This window comes from Apis florea, unplaced genomic scaffold (assembly GCF_048593485.1).
Source record: "Apis florea isolate Af1SG1 unplaced genomic scaffold, ASM4859348v1 contig_2897_pilon, whole genome shotgun sequence".
NCBI lineage: Eukaryota > Metazoa > Arthropoda > Insecta > Hymenoptera > Apidae > Apis > Apis florea.
The window spans coordinates 929,684-945,334 of NW_028256665.1; the positions used below are offsets into that span (position 1 = coordinate 929,684).

Here is a 15,651-nt window from a genome sequence, read left to right on the forward strand (position 1 = left end):
TGTCAACAGTTCCATTAAGTCTGTTGAAAGTAAATTACCATTGTTTATGCTGTTGAGAAAAGGGAAAAATTTTTTTTTCTTGATACAAGAAAATATGAGAGAATAATGCTACAAAAATTAGATTTTGATATTTTGATGATTATATTTCAAAAAATATATTTTTTGATTACATTAATGCATTGATATGTTATATGCAATAAACGAATATTAAATCAAAAATATATGATACAAATAATAGTACATCTTTATAATATTTATACATACTTTATACATCATACATAATATATATGATAAAAAGAAAAGATTAACTTATCTGCTATCAATTTAAAAAAAATTCATTTTAGATCATTCATTTCTCATTTCATAATTTCATTACAATCCAAAATAATGGAGAAATGAAATCGGTTCATCTTTCAGCGTGAAATTTTTAAGTGTGTTTAAAGAAATTTTCGTGTATTAAAAAAAAAAAAATTAATTTTTTTTACACGAAGAGAAATATTCATCTTTATACACTGCAAGTGGTTGCTTATGATAAATCGTAATTTATACAAAGTAACCAAATTAAAAGTACACGCGATTGAATATCGATAAAATCTAATCTAAAGGATCGAAATCTATTCTTTCATTTTTCGACAGTTCTTTTAAGTATTTCGTTTTATCGAAGTATACCAATCGTGTCAACGTAGACACTATAGTTGGAACTTCGGTGTTTCTTTCGTTTCTTGTCACATTAGAAGTAGTTATGCGCCTCACGACGGAAGTCATCATCCTGAGTAGATCGTGGGTTCGCCAATGTTCATTCAACTCTTGGATAATTTTATTCATTAAACAGGAACTTGCATTTTCCCCATCTGAAAGTCAATAATCAAATGATGTTCAACGTTATGTTCTAACTTGTTTTTCCTTCTTGCATGTATGCATGTATGCGGGTTTACATAGACGAATGAAAGTAGAAGCAATTCGTGCCTCGTATTTCGTATCTCAACTTGAAAGGAATAGTCTTTCGATTCGAATATAACTCGAGTGTCGCAATAATAAATATAGATTGTTGGAAATACAATTACAATCTCGTGTCGGTTTAATTCTGAACGAAATTTAGAACTGAATGATCCAGGGAATCGGATACCAGAATTTTTACAAATCGACTCTAGCCACCGGATTAGAATATTCGCGAAAGGAGCAACTTCATCGAGGATCGTTTATCAGAGAACACAGTGTCTTTATAAACGCAATCGGGTTGGCAACAACAGGAAAGGAGGATCAAGGAAGGGATTGGCGCTCGTGCAAACTCCGTTTACAACTGTTTAATCCAGCGGTTTCCTTTTTTTTTTTTTTTTTGAGCGCGCAAGTTGCGACGAAAATAGCGGCACAGCATCGAAACGGTAGAAGCGAATTATCGTTAGTTGCGGAACGGAGTAGATGAGGTTTTGGGATTTGTTATTTAAACGGTCGAATATGGAGGATGATATGTAGTTGATGAGGGAAATGCAAACGAGCGAAGTAGTATAAATAGATACTTTATCTTTCCAAACGATAAAAATGAAGGATTTAAGGATATCGTGAAAATTTTTATATACATTGAAAAATAAATATTTGCAATGAATTCAAATAGTTTTATAAATACAAATCGAATACAATTCTTTGAGAAAAATTCCACGTTCCAAGGGAAAACCGTTTTCCTATTAAATCCTTTCGTTGCATTCGTATTACTTGATTATAATCATAAAAGTGATTAGTGTGTCAATTAGGACGGATAAAGAGAAGAAAGAAAATTGCTAGAGGAGCGCGAATATTTCGTCCCAGAGCATTATGAATGGATGAAAAATATATTTTTCACGGGGAAATAATCGAAAACGTCTAACAATAGGTGGAAATAGAGGCAAAGACATTATCATCGAAACGCAATTAATGGAACGCAAACACTGGCAACGTTATCGCTTTCCGTAATCGTAAGAAACGTTTTCGTTGTCGAGATAATCGTCTGTTTCAACCAATTTACTCGAACTCGATGTGCTGATAAAGCTGATTATTTTTGTCGTAAGTAATTTTCTCATAATCTACCTCGAACGTTATACGATAAAGTTTACCGATTATATAGAAGCCCGATTTTTGGAACGATACAATATAACGTATAATTCGTTCTACGAGGATAATCCGCAATAAATTCGACTCGAGGAAATTACGAATAAATCTTTCAAAGTCGTCGTTTGATTTATCATCCAAAAAAAAAGATAAAACATCTCGAGCTCTCGGTATGAGCGTTCGCATCAATCGTTTCCTCGCGCCACTTTTCGTTCAACAACCACTTCGTTCCTCGTTATTATCGATTACAACGCGCAGAGAGAAAGCGCGATTCTTTTTCCCCGGAATTCGGATCGAAACAAGTCTCAATCCGATTACCCCACTGTTATCCTCTGTCGTGATTCCACGCACGTGCGAAATTCAAATTGGGAACATTATAATAACATTGGCCAATTAACCGGCTTTCGAATTCGAACAATCGCTTATCAACGATGTAACGAGTAATTATGAAACACGAGGGACGATCCAACGATATCGATCACGATGCTCTGGAATAAACTCTCGACGACAACGTTCGGATATAATATCTCACATCCTTTCGATTATTCTCCTCGTTGGTGGATGATTTGAACGCTTCGAAAAAGAATTTTCTGCGCCGAAATCACAAAGATTGAAAATGTTACAACGAGGCCGAGTGTTTTCGCCTCGTTCGATGTACGCAGGGAATAATTACACGTGGCTTCTTTGTCACCGGAAACTCCGACAATGTTATCGAATAATTTCGCTAACGATTCGATTATCCCGTTCACGCGTAGTGGAAAACACGGACATTCGAATCAAATATCGCGTTACTTTTATCGAGGATTTGGAATATTATTTTTTTTTCCGATCGTAGGAAATATTTCCACCGATTGTTCGACAAAAGTGTCGCTCGTATCGGAAACTTTGAATTTATGCTTTGAAAAATTGTGCATACTTGGATGGATGGACGTGAACGATAGTTGATCCACGTTTGATTGAATTTAATTCAGTGCTGGTTAATGCGCGCCTCGATTTATGAGGATCGCTTGATTGACATCAACATTAACATCGCGTATCGCTGTATTATCGACGGTGTTTCGCCGTCAACCGAAATTTCTGCCATTAATCTCGATAACGTAAATGTTTGGGCGAAACGTTCGTCCCTTTACTTATACATCCAAAAGACGAATTATTCGTAGAATAATTCTCGCAAAGATTTTCCAAGATCTTCTACGAACGAAGTCTCAAATTGAAAATTATAATAAAAAAACGTTTAGAAATTCTAATCCTTTGTTTTCAACTGATAATTTCTACCGAATAACTTTCGCTCGAATCACTTTTACTTATCGAAATTTTCTTTTTATATCTAAAATGATCGATACGAAACGATATATGGAAGGAATGAAAACATTTCTAGATCCCAATTTTATCTTAATCCTGAAAATCTAGAAATTACTATCATATAATATCCTCCGAATTAAACAGGCCAATTTTCAATCCATCATCATCCCTGTTTGCATAAAATTTCGCCATCCCTAATTCCCGATCATATTGCCGTCCGTTTATTCAACGCATGACGCAAATCAACCGATTAACGATCCGAAATGACGCGCGACTCAATATTTTACTCTGTCAATTCGATGACGCGCCGAGGGAGATCAATGGCGTCGGAAGTGACGCGAGTCAATGATATCTGCCACGGCCCGGCCGAGACAATAAATCCTGTCTGTATCGCTTCGCGTCCACTAACAATCGCCACGCTATCTCTCCCGTTATAGATTGTCCCTCCTCTCCCAAACTTGTTCTCGTCGTCTCTGCGTGTGCGTGCGTGCGTGCGCGGATATCGTAACTTTTCATCGAACGACGAAAATTTTAATTCGACCGACTACTATTCAATTACTCCCCAACCGATAATTAGCCGACATTGTCGAACGTCGAGCTTTCAATTAATTTCCCCGCGCAACAAATTTTCCGGGTTAATTAAATTACGCTCTCGCTACGCAGTTATCCATATTCGCCGTATCCACATTTTTGGACAATTAATTATTAGATGGAACGGACATTTTTTCTCTCTCTCTCTCGACACACGATTTTGATAATTACATCGACAATTTTATACCGTACGTACGTTTCTCTTAGAAAATAATATACGATTTCCAATCGTTTCTATATAGAAAATATGTTTCAGTCGTTGCGTGAATGTAATATATGTACCAGGACAGGATGGGAGAAACAAAATTGATGGATGGGATGGGAATTCGAGCAAAGTTGAATTCGACTGGTTATTTGATCGATCCACGGAAACGAGCATTCTTAAATCCCATTTCTTCTTTCTCACCGGTCGAAAATGTAGATTGGAAAGCGGCTTGCAAATGATCACGGACGTGAACGAGAATTATTTATGCGACACGGTGACGGGTGAAACACGGGGGGAACAAAGATGGCCTGCAACGGACGAAATATCGCGTATACGTGTATTTATCACACGCTCGGGTTACACACGATTAACGTGATAATTCGTGCATGCAATTTGTGTCCGCCAGCTTATTACTACATTTTGCCTCGATAAATTAGCGCGGGCCAAGAACATGGGACCGACGGCGTGAAATATTCCTTTTGTTCTTCTCGTTGCCGGATATTCACCAGAAATTATGATCACCGTGTGTACATTTGTCGGATCGTCAGATATCGTTGGAGTAAGATTTCTCTAAAATTCGCATCTGCAAATAACTTTTTCTTTTTTTCAAACTGGCTTCCATCGTGCGATGAAACAGAAAAGGATCGTCCGATCGATTCGTAACTACTGAAACTATTTTTCAAAGTCTCCCGTTTCGATAGGACGATTGCCCTGATCGATTGAACTATCCGGAATGCCGATAGATCGTTCCATCCCAGATCTAATATTCCAAATGATTGGCTAGTAGGTATAAAGGAATGAATTGGAGGATAGAAGAAATTATTTTTTTTTTTCGGATTAATTTCTATTCTCGATTACTCGAATTTTCGAGGTAAGTTTCGTCTCTCTCGAATAACCGAGTACATTTTCATTCGGATGGAGCACCGTGTGCAAATATCCACCGACATAACAACGAAATTTATAGTCCTCCTATTCTTTCCGGCTATTGACTTGCAAATGAAGGCTCGACAGGGATGCACAGGGGGGGGAGCGTGAATTGCACACGCACGTGTTGTCGCGCCTATTCAGGGACCCGGACAACACTCGTTGAAACGCGAAAGAATCCGCGAGAACACAATCTTCTCTACCGAGAAAACGACCCCTTCGAGCACGTATCTGCCTCTACTTCCCGCGGGATAAAGAATTTTTTTTCAACCGAAATAAAGATGCAAACATTCGCGCATAAAAATATTCATATATTCATATATAAACGCATACATACATACACGTGTGTTTTTAAAAAGCGTATGAGTAAAAACGATAAAATACGTTCATCTACTCACGATTATCAAATAAGTGTATGACCATGATATCAGGGGAGGAAAAACTGACCGATTGGTCGAAACTGTGCATTCCCAAGCACGATGAATCGTAGAAAGTCTGGAAAAAAGAAAATACACGTATGTGAATATAATATCGATTTCTGACGAGCAGTTTTCAGCTCGTTTTCTAATTTTTTTTTTGTTCCATTGTTGGTGCAAGATTTATATATGTAAATATATCTTTACATATATAAATATCCGATGATGATATCGAAGAAGTATATCGATTTTTAATAATTTTAACAATTTTAACACTCGAAATAAAAATTGTATCACGTTCGTATTTATTTCTCGATTTCCTCCTTCAAACTCGGTCACGTTTCGATACCCTTAATTAAGAATCATTCGATCGAGATAAAAATCACGCGATACTTCGTCCAATTTTATTCTTTTCGTCCGTTTTCATTTTTTTTTTCCTTTTTTTTTTTTTTTTTTTTTTGCAATCCGTCAACCGACGGATTCCCCCAGGAGAGAAAATCGCTCTTCTCCCTACGCGTCACGGGGAAAGTCGCGACGTTATCGCGGGAAAGATTGGCGAGGATCGCGATTAAATACGAGAACATGACGAGGCGGAAAAAAACAGAGGGCAGGGATACGAAGATCCTCTTCGTACGACGACTTGTTCCAGCGGTATCGCGATAATTTCTCCACGCTCGCTCACTGTTATTCGCGCAATAATTTACGTGGCAGGATGTTTTAAACGAAATCCTCCATTCTCGATTCTATCGCGAAGAAGAAATCTTCTTCGTTTCGTTTCAAAAAAAAAAAAAGAAAATACTCGATCCTGTTCTACACCGGTTGCTGGCTCTTCTCTTTCTTTCTTTTTTTTTTTCATCCTCGTATGTTTATCGCGAATCGTACGTAATCACGTTTGCGCAGAAAACTTTGCACGGCTTAACGTCGCAAGCGTGTGATCCGCATCCACACCACTGTTGACACGTATTCAACAGCTCGTTAAACGAGTTGTGAAGAGTAAGCTCGCCAACTATAAAACTCTTTCGCGCTCGCCTTTGAAACACGGATAATTAACTATGTCGTCTTTTCCACTTCCGTTCGCGCCCCCTCTCTTTCCTCACTCGTCGCGAAGAAACCGGAAGAAACACCGCGACGGACCGTTAGAGCCACTCTCCTTCCCGCGAGAACGAGCTCGTTCCCTCGATTTTCACGTGTCCTTATCGTCGAACTCTTAACCCTTTGCGGCAACAATTCGTTTCTTATAAACGAGAAACTTTCCCTCGAGTCGAGGAAACGTAAAAGAAAGGGGTCGGAACCAAGCGCGTACGTTCAACGTCGCTTCTAGCAGTTCGAGTTAACGAAGAAATTTGATCGTCGAGGATTCTTATTCACGTCTCAAATATTTTTCGAGCGTGCTCCTTTTATCACGGAATATATTCAAAACGCGGTATTTCATCACGTAACACGTACGGCATCAATCGCGTATCTAAATGCGAATAATTGTTTGAATAATTGTCGCGCGAAAATGTTTCGCAGGGAGAGTGGAATAATGTAACGCGTGCGTGTTTTTATTAACTACTTTTTATAGCTGAAGGCGTTTTCGAGAATTCGAGGTATCATTTGTTTAATTTTTTAACGAAATATATCATATCCATATGTATAAAAATTAATTATCGCGCGCGTATCTCAAATTCGTTAACAATCGTTATATTTTCCTTTGATTATTCGAAATTTCACGCTCAATAACACGAAGCGTTTACCGAACAATTATTACCGTCGAATTTTTAAAATGATATTACGGAAAAAAAAAAAATAAAAAAAAGAGAAACGAAGCGAATCGTTACATCCCGTTTAACCCTATTAAATCTAAAGAACGGAGAACGGTTAATAATAATCTCGAACACGCATCGATCCCAAGAAAGGAACTGCTTTATTGCTAGCGCGATTCTATCCAGCTTCTTTAATTACGATAAAAAAAGAAAGAATAATTTCAAACGGTTATCAGCTATTTTTTCTCTCCATCTTGTTTCCACTCGTCTCCTCTCTGCGATTAAAGAACGAGCGATATATTTGTTTGTGATATCCATGGTAAGTAAGTTGATCGCGTTAAATTTCGTTTCACGATTTAAAATTTCCCTCGAAATATTCGTTTGGAGGAGGGGTTTCTGTTTGTACGAGCGCCGAGTGTTTCTATCTCTCCGCGTTTTCGAGTTTGTTTTGTAGATTCCGCGAAGCAAAAATATCTACGCGTTTCCGATATAACCGGGAATGAACGGTGTTAATACGTGGTTGCAGATGTGTAATACGAGCGTGTTAACGACAAATTGATCCACGCGGAACAGCTTGTTTTCCGAGTTTCATTATATCGAACAAAACGGTCTTATTGCTTTTGGGGGGCTCTCGATTCGACGAGAACTTGGTTTCGATCGAACAAAAAAAGTTAAACAAAGTAGTTTCGTATGAAAATTTATATTAGGGATAAAAAGAAAATCGTGCGAGGCGGAAATGACAGCTATAGTTTTTTTCTCGAATAAATAAATTCGTTTTTTTTTTTTTTTTTTATTCGATTCGAATTATTTCGATGCGTTATGCGATCTTTTCGAAAAATACGCAGAGTGTCTGTGGCTCGAATGGAAACAGAGAGATCGAGTTGAATTTGGCAAATGCAACCACGTGCTTTTAATTTAAAATTTATTTTCCAATGATGTTTCAAATGCACGTTTTCTTCTCGAACGCGATATTGTCAATATTTTTCGCTTATAGGAAATATTTTCTGTGAGAATTTTTCTTTGATACCTTCAATTATTTCACGAAATATTTCATCATTTCCAGCCGAGATCGACGCGCTTATATGGAGACATTTCACGCGGAGACTGCAAGAAAAAAAAAAACACTTTCGCGGTAATGCGCTTCGTGTTGCAAATCCTTGAAAGATCATCCTGTAGCAGATAAATGGAAAAAGATCAGGCAAGGATTACATCGCGAACGAAATCAAGATTTACGTTATCATCGTGTGAAATATTCACATTATCCCGTTATCTCGCCGTTTTATACCTCAACTTCTTCCTACTTTCGAGGTCTCGGGATCGAACAATTTCTTACGATTTTCTTACGATTGTATCGCGATATTTATTTTATTAAACAATTTTTATTTTATCTTATCTATTTCCAAAGAGAGTTGCACATTGTTAAAAATTAATTGTATTCTATTTACAATTTTGAATCCGGATCATCGCGTACAAATTCTTTCATTCTTATTTTAGCTTCCGTTTCAATAAATAGATATGAAAATATTATAAAAAAAAAACCGTGGCGTATAAAACTCGTTCGAATTAATTAAACCTCTCCTAACAAAAAACAATTTTCTCATCGTTCGCAGATTGATCGAAACGCAAAGATAGATAGATCGATGTATTTCGCACCATGAATTGAAACTTAATTAAAACTCTTTTCACGAATATTTTTTCTGCGACTCTCGAGTCTATCGAGATTTTTCGCAGTTTGTAACGATGCAGCCGTTAATTTTATTTGCAATCCAAACAGGTGCACGCTCAAAAGCGTAAAGGGAGGAGGAGAAATTATTGATAGAAAAGAGGGGGCAACACGTAGTCCACGGATCCACGTTAAAGATCGCTAGGGAAAATTTGTTTCGTGTGCCGATTGATCGCAGATATCGATGTCGACAAAATATATCTCTAAACAAAAAAAAGAAAAAAAATAACTCACCTGGAGGAAGAACAACTTTGGCTTGTTGTTCAAGCTGGGACACGAATCGGACAGGAAAGGCGTCCAGAGCATTTGGGATGTATAAAATATGTTATCGGCTTTCAGGAAATTCGATGTTCCGGTAGTCAACACTGCTATTGCCAGACAGTCGTTATTCGTATGATCCTCGGACGCAACTTTAACAAAAGGATTAATTGATTGATTAATGTTGGCCGTAATCTCTGTTTGTTGCCCGAAATACAACTTATACAACCTTCCATTCCAAAAAATCATCCACCTTGTATCCGCGAAATTGGTATTTCTCTACGTTCAGATTATCCCAACCCGTGACACTTGACTACGATTCGCTCGTGATTATTATCACAGTAAAATGGCGAGGAGAGAAAGTTAGCTCTACAGATGTGTTTGGATCGTCGAAGATAATCAAACGAATTTTCACGTACAAATAAAAAGTGCGAAAGGAAAATTGATAAATGTTTATCCAGATCTATTTTAATTTTACTATCGATCCAGCCACTCTATATCCTCCTCGTTTATTAAATTCACGTCGGCTTATCTTGTTTATTATTTCGCGCCACTTGATATATTACATCATCTCGTCCACCAGGCAGTAGTGATGAATTATACTATTGTATATACGCAATTGTAACGCATCCCGCTACTACTGTCCGTGCAACGCGATTAAAATTGTAATAACGAAAGTGCTTTCACGTTAAAATCTGGTAACCGCGCGTAACAAGTGTGAGCCGCGTTATAGATTCGAGTGGCGCACGAGTATTTCCGAGCATTAGATTTAATGAAAGGATTAATTAATTCAGTGCGGTTCACAATAGTGATGACCGACCTGTTTACAATGATGGGTCATACGCAAGCAAATCGAGAGGTTAACGACGGCACGTATCGTTCGTTTAACCTCTCACCCTTTCCGATTTCCGACCGTGTTGTGTTGCCACAGCAAACAACGTCCGACTTGAAAATCACTTTTGCAAACAATTCGCGTTCGTCGAAATCGCCTTCCTCTCGACCAATACCTTCCCATTTTTCTTTCCAATTTATGCTCGAAAAACGATCTTACCATTTTTTTTCACCCGATTTATTTCGCCCCAAGTTTCGAACGAAATTTAATTCGGACAAAAATCTCGTCGTTGGATAGGTGAAAATCGAACAGACTCTCCGCGAAAAATTTTATATTTTTAAGATTAAATTTTTGCATCTTTTTTTTTTTTGAACACGAGGCGACATATTCGATCGCGAATGTATTAAAAAACAAGGCATCTCGAAAATTCGGAAAAAATTTAAGCTCCGACGAAAATTTCGTCGCTCAATTAGAAATTAAAATTCTGAACAACTTGAAAAACATATTAGATAATTGTACGATATTGATTCGTATAAATGTTTCGCTTTCTTCGAGGATAACAATTAGTCTGAATCTTCGACCAGAACTAAGCGGATTTCCAGAGTAATTCCGTTCTGGATCGATTCTATTGGCTTTTCGCCAGCTTCAATTTCTCATTCTACAATTTCTTTCTTTCATAAAATTATATAAAATAAACGTTACCTGCAATTTTCTATAAAATTCTTCAATATCGCTCATCCTTTTTATACTTTATTTTCGCAAAATTTTTAATAGTTTTCTCTCTCCGCGTAATTAATTTTATTATACGTTTTCTCACGAATCGATACGAATATAAATTTACAGATATATTGACATTACATCTGTATTTAATTCTTTCTTTTTGTACGAAAGGATTTCTCATTTTCGTAAGTGTATCTCGTAACTCGTACGAAACTCTTGTTTCTTTTTTTTAATTTCACCAACACCACACGATAACCTGACTCTGACGCGGACAAACCTATTCACGTAGTTAACTTTTTTCAGCCAAGCTCCCGGAGAGGCCATCCGAAATGAATTTTAGATAATGCGGGATTAAAGTATAATAGGAAGGAAAAACAAAAGTACGATCGTGCCGCGTACGTTCTTCATACGTATCTGAAAAACGTTACCTAAAAAATATTTACTATGATTTTATTCACCGTTTTTGCCTATTTCCACGTCTTTCTCTGCTAATTTTCATCACACGATCTCTTTTCGTACGATAATTTCGCTCGAGTATTTCGAGAACAACAAGATTGAGATGAACGTTGAGCCAAGCTTCTTGAGAAAAGTTTCAGCGAAGTTGAAACGTTCTTTCTTTTCTCGATACGAATGTTTGTCTACAACCTCGTCTCGTTCAACTCTCCCCCACAATACGTCGCCTAGTTTTGCTGGAATATCTTAAAATATCCAAAATATCATCAATGCGACAAGTTTCATTTTTATCGAATGCTGTATACAATTTCAACACTGTCAAACTTTCGAATCTCCTTGACAATTCGAAATTTCCCCGAATTGCTCGAGTTGTAAAAATTTCGGATCATCATATTTCTCCAGCGTTGAGACTGAAATTCGGGGGCAGAATTGGAAAGAAGCACGGTTCATAAGCAAGAATAAATAATCCCTGGTATCAAATGGCTTCGCAATTTTAAACGAATAAGCGCCACCGACGGAGAAGAATTAGCGCGGAGGGGTAGTGTTGAGTAAAAATCTCCGGATAATTCCTTCTCGAACAGCGATTTCACGCGCTATTTGCTCCACGACGATCCCGTGTGTACAGCGGTTGAAAACAGAGAGAGAGAGAAAGAGAGGACGACGAGGACGACGCGAGAGACTCGTTCGAAAGAACTTGCTTTCTCCACCGCTACGTGAAACGAAACTCTACCGCGCCACTTTTCCTCCATTAATTAATTCCAACGGGATCACCTTCGGGATCAATTATAATATAGAAACGGACGATCGTGCGGAAGAATTTTGCGGAAGAGAAGAGAAAGCATCTTGGGGGATAGATGCTCAATTTGAAGAGAGGATAGAGTCCGTGGTGTATCTAACAACGCGATAATATTCGTGGTATTGGATTTAGCTGAATGGATATATTTTGGTTGGCACGTGAATGCGCGTGTCTGTCTACGAAACAACGCGTATCGAAGATAAACAAAAGGATACCAACTCTGAAATAGTAAACATTGCTAGCAACGTTCAATAATAAAATTATATATATATATATAAAATTTCGATGAATTTTATAACAATTCGGATATCGACTCGGAGGAATTCACCCTTCTCTTTTTTGGTATGATCGAGTGTATCGAACCGTGGTGCAGATCCATAAGTTTATTGTCGATGTTCTCCTCTAAACGTGTTAGAGGCGTGAAAATGAGGATGTGACTCGTTAGGGACGGCTTGTGAAACGGATTGTGTAATTGATTATATCCAATTGAAATGTAATATTGGATGAAAAAGTATTTCGTAAGTCACGATACATCGCGATAAACAGCTTCTCCAGAGTTTTACTTTCAAACGCTTTAATTGTTACAGACACGCACATTGCGTATAACAATTGCGCATTTTGCTATCGACTGAAGGGTTGTTGGTGAACGAGTCACTCTTCGCGAGATGCACGAAGCCCCGAGAGAGCGGGCAAATAGTGGAATACAGGGACAAAGGGAGGATGGAATTCAATTGTAGGAATTCAAATAATTATCCTCCCGGTGTCAATCACGTTTTTCCTCGGTGCACGGTTTACGTAATTCGTTCGATCAAACGCGAAGGTGGAATATTACATTGGCTTCTGTGAAATTCTTATAATTATATACCCAGTCAACGAGGATCGATTAATAAACTCGCGTTCGCGTGATATTTCCTATTTCGCGTTATCAACTCGAACTTGCTTCTCTCGACGAGGAATTATTTCACTTGTACGCGATATATATATATATACATCGTGTGGATTCGTTGAAAAGTTGCACGTTATTGGCAGAAAATTCGCGTAATATTTAACGCGATGTATAAAGTGAATCCTGATGCGATGTTCGTTCGATGGAACGGAGGAATATTTTATAGACGTTGGAAAGGCACTTTAGAGTTTGGGATCGAAAGAGGACTCTTTGGTTTGGTTTAAGCAAAATCAGAGATTGGCCAATAGCTGGTTCAACGTTGCAAAGGGATTCGACCAAGTTTGGTCGAAGAATCAAAGGATCGGGATGAGGTTCGCCGAAATGGAACAATGAACGGGTGGAGGATTTCGAGGAGTTGAAAAAAAAAATTAAACGAAATGGAACGTTAGCGGTGGAAGAAAGAAAGATCTTCTAGTGAAATGATTCGATTGAAATTTGTAAAAAGAAAGATTAAAGATTAAAGGTGGAAAGGAGGAATAAAACGAAATCGATATTTAGAAAAATGTAGAGCTGTTGGAAAACTAGAAATCGGATAAAACGATGGATTTCATTTCATCCGTGTATTCGTATTCGATCGATTTCGCCTACAATGGTTCTACCATTCTTGCAGCAGGAAATTGAAACATTTATCACAATTCCCAATCACCTTACTCGTTGGAAAAATTCTACGTTCACGTGACTTACGTCTCGACAAAAATTATAAACGAAACGTGAATTACAAAATCGTCCAAGACGAGGGAAGAGAGCGATCTCTTTAGTTCCGTTGGGGAACGAAAAGTATGGCCGATGGAACGTTCTCCTTTTGGGCCGAGTCTTTTCAGATCGTCGAACGAGAGCCCAACACGCGATACGCGTATTGAACGGGTGCGCTCGATGTTTCGCTTTCAGTCGTTTCGAAGTCGGTTGAACGCGTGACCAACGAAAAAAAAAAAAAAAAAGAAAAAGAAAGAAAAAAAAAGAAAAATTAACAGCTATCTCTGGCAAAATACGTTCAAATTAGAGGATTTATCGGATCGAACAATTTAGAAAGGATCCAGTGGGATGTAAACGATTTAACTTTTCAACGTTTTCTGGCGATGAATTAAGGCTTGGCTTGGACGTGCGCGTTCGTATCGTGGTTACAATATACGCGGGATTACAATTTGTTCAAAAAAGATGAAAATCTAATGCGAATAATTAATTCTACGCGAATGCTATTAATATTCATTATCTATTTATCCAAGAGAATCACTCTCACTTCGGTGTGATAATTGATAATTCATTGATGGGTGAGTTCGAAAGCCGTCGTTATAGCACGAAGGTATATAATTAATTTTAATCGGATAAATGAATGAATCGACGATGGAGAAGCTTTGAAAAGCTTATATCGTTACATATTGCTAGAGAGAGAATTTTGAGAAAGACACAAGGAATTGGAAAATGGAACGAGCTCAAGTTTACTTTTAGTAAGTCGAACGAAAGGGGGATAAGTCCTTACGATGGAGAGATTTGATTCTTACATTGCCTGGATTATTACGATCGTAGAATCTCGAGGATCTCTTCCGTCGAATCGCTGATGTTATGGTTAAATTAATCAAAATTCGATGTTGGCGTTACGAGAAACTTTTATCCTTGATTAAATGCGAAGAGAGAATATTAGAAATAGATTGCGACGAAATTTATTTTTAATATATTTTTAATTTTGTTTCGTAATAGCAAAAAAAAAAAAAAAAAAGAACACCCGATAACACGAAATCTAATTTCGTAGCAAAATAACTTGCAACGCTTTGCATAATTTTATAGCATTCTTCGCAACGTTGATTCCATTACGCTTTTGATAATATTACTCGACTTGGCTTACAAAGCGCTCCACACTTATGGCTACTCTTTTTACTCTCGTTTCCTTTTTCTACCGATGATAATTATTTCACACAGTTTCGCAGCTATCGTTCAACTCGAGATTTGTTCGAAAAAAAAAAAAAAACCATCGATGGAAATTTTAATATTAACGCAATTCGTTTAACAATTCTACTTTAATAACTTTTTCTCGTTCGTTTTTCAAGATAGAGAAAGAATTTGGGAAAAAATATTTGATAAAAAAAATTGTCCTCCAATTTTTCCGCTTCCAATTTTCCACTCGTAAGAGTAAAGTTTATTTGAACGTGGACACTAGAAATTATGCTACGAACGGCGGAAATTGTGGCACGATCGTCTTGTTAAATCCACACAAGAGAGGAATGAAACCGCAAAAGTTACGTTTTTCCCCGTACCACTGCCATACATACAGTTTTCAAAGTAAACGAATGGAATAAGAGAACGTATCGATCTCTCCTCTATTTTTCGAATTATATTTCTTCAAAACTTAACGAATCATTTTTTTCGAATCATTTTTTTCCCTTCTTTTATTCATTTATTTTGAATCGATATTCCCTCGATGCTTTTATATTTGCCGCAAGTCGCGATAGTGGGAAGAGCGTCAGTTATCAATTACAATTGCGGTAATTCAACGGGATTAATTATGCGCGTGAAACTTTCAACGATTAACCCGTGCCAAACAACGCGCGTTGCTCGTGTATCGGGAGTTTAAATAATACCAACGCTTCTATTCAATCAACCATCCATTGTTCCTTCATCAATATTATTCAATTCGTTAAAATTGCAGCTGAAAACTATATACAT

The 15,651-nt window shown here is 37.4% G+C and overlaps 2 protein-coding genes across 5 annotated transcripts in view; one reads left to right on the forward strand and one right to left on the reverse strand.

Moving 5' to 3' along the window:
- LOC100870080 (alkaline phosphatase) overlaps nt 1–15,651 on the forward strand; it is a 186,861-nt gene that overhangs the window by 93,787 nt on the left and 77,423 nt on the right. The gene's annotated exons all lie outside the window — the stretch shown is intronic.
- The window catches only part of LOC105736561 (caspase-1), a 46,846-nt gene continuing 31,312 nt past the window's right edge, over nt 118–15,651 (reverse strand). For all 3 annotated transcript variants that reach the window (XM_086907475.1, XM_086907474.1, XM_086907476.1), the window contains exons 3-5: nt 9,223–9,398; nt 5,503–5,599; nt 118–851 (exon numbers count right to left, since the gene is read on the reverse strand). In XM_086907475.1, the coding sequence (XP_086763601.1) occupies nt 595–851; nt 5,503–5,599; nt 9,223–9,398 (530 nt within the window). In that variant the 3' untranslated portion in view covers nt 118–594. The remainder of the gene's footprint in view (nt 852–5,502; nt 5,600–9,222; nt 9,399–15,651) is intronic.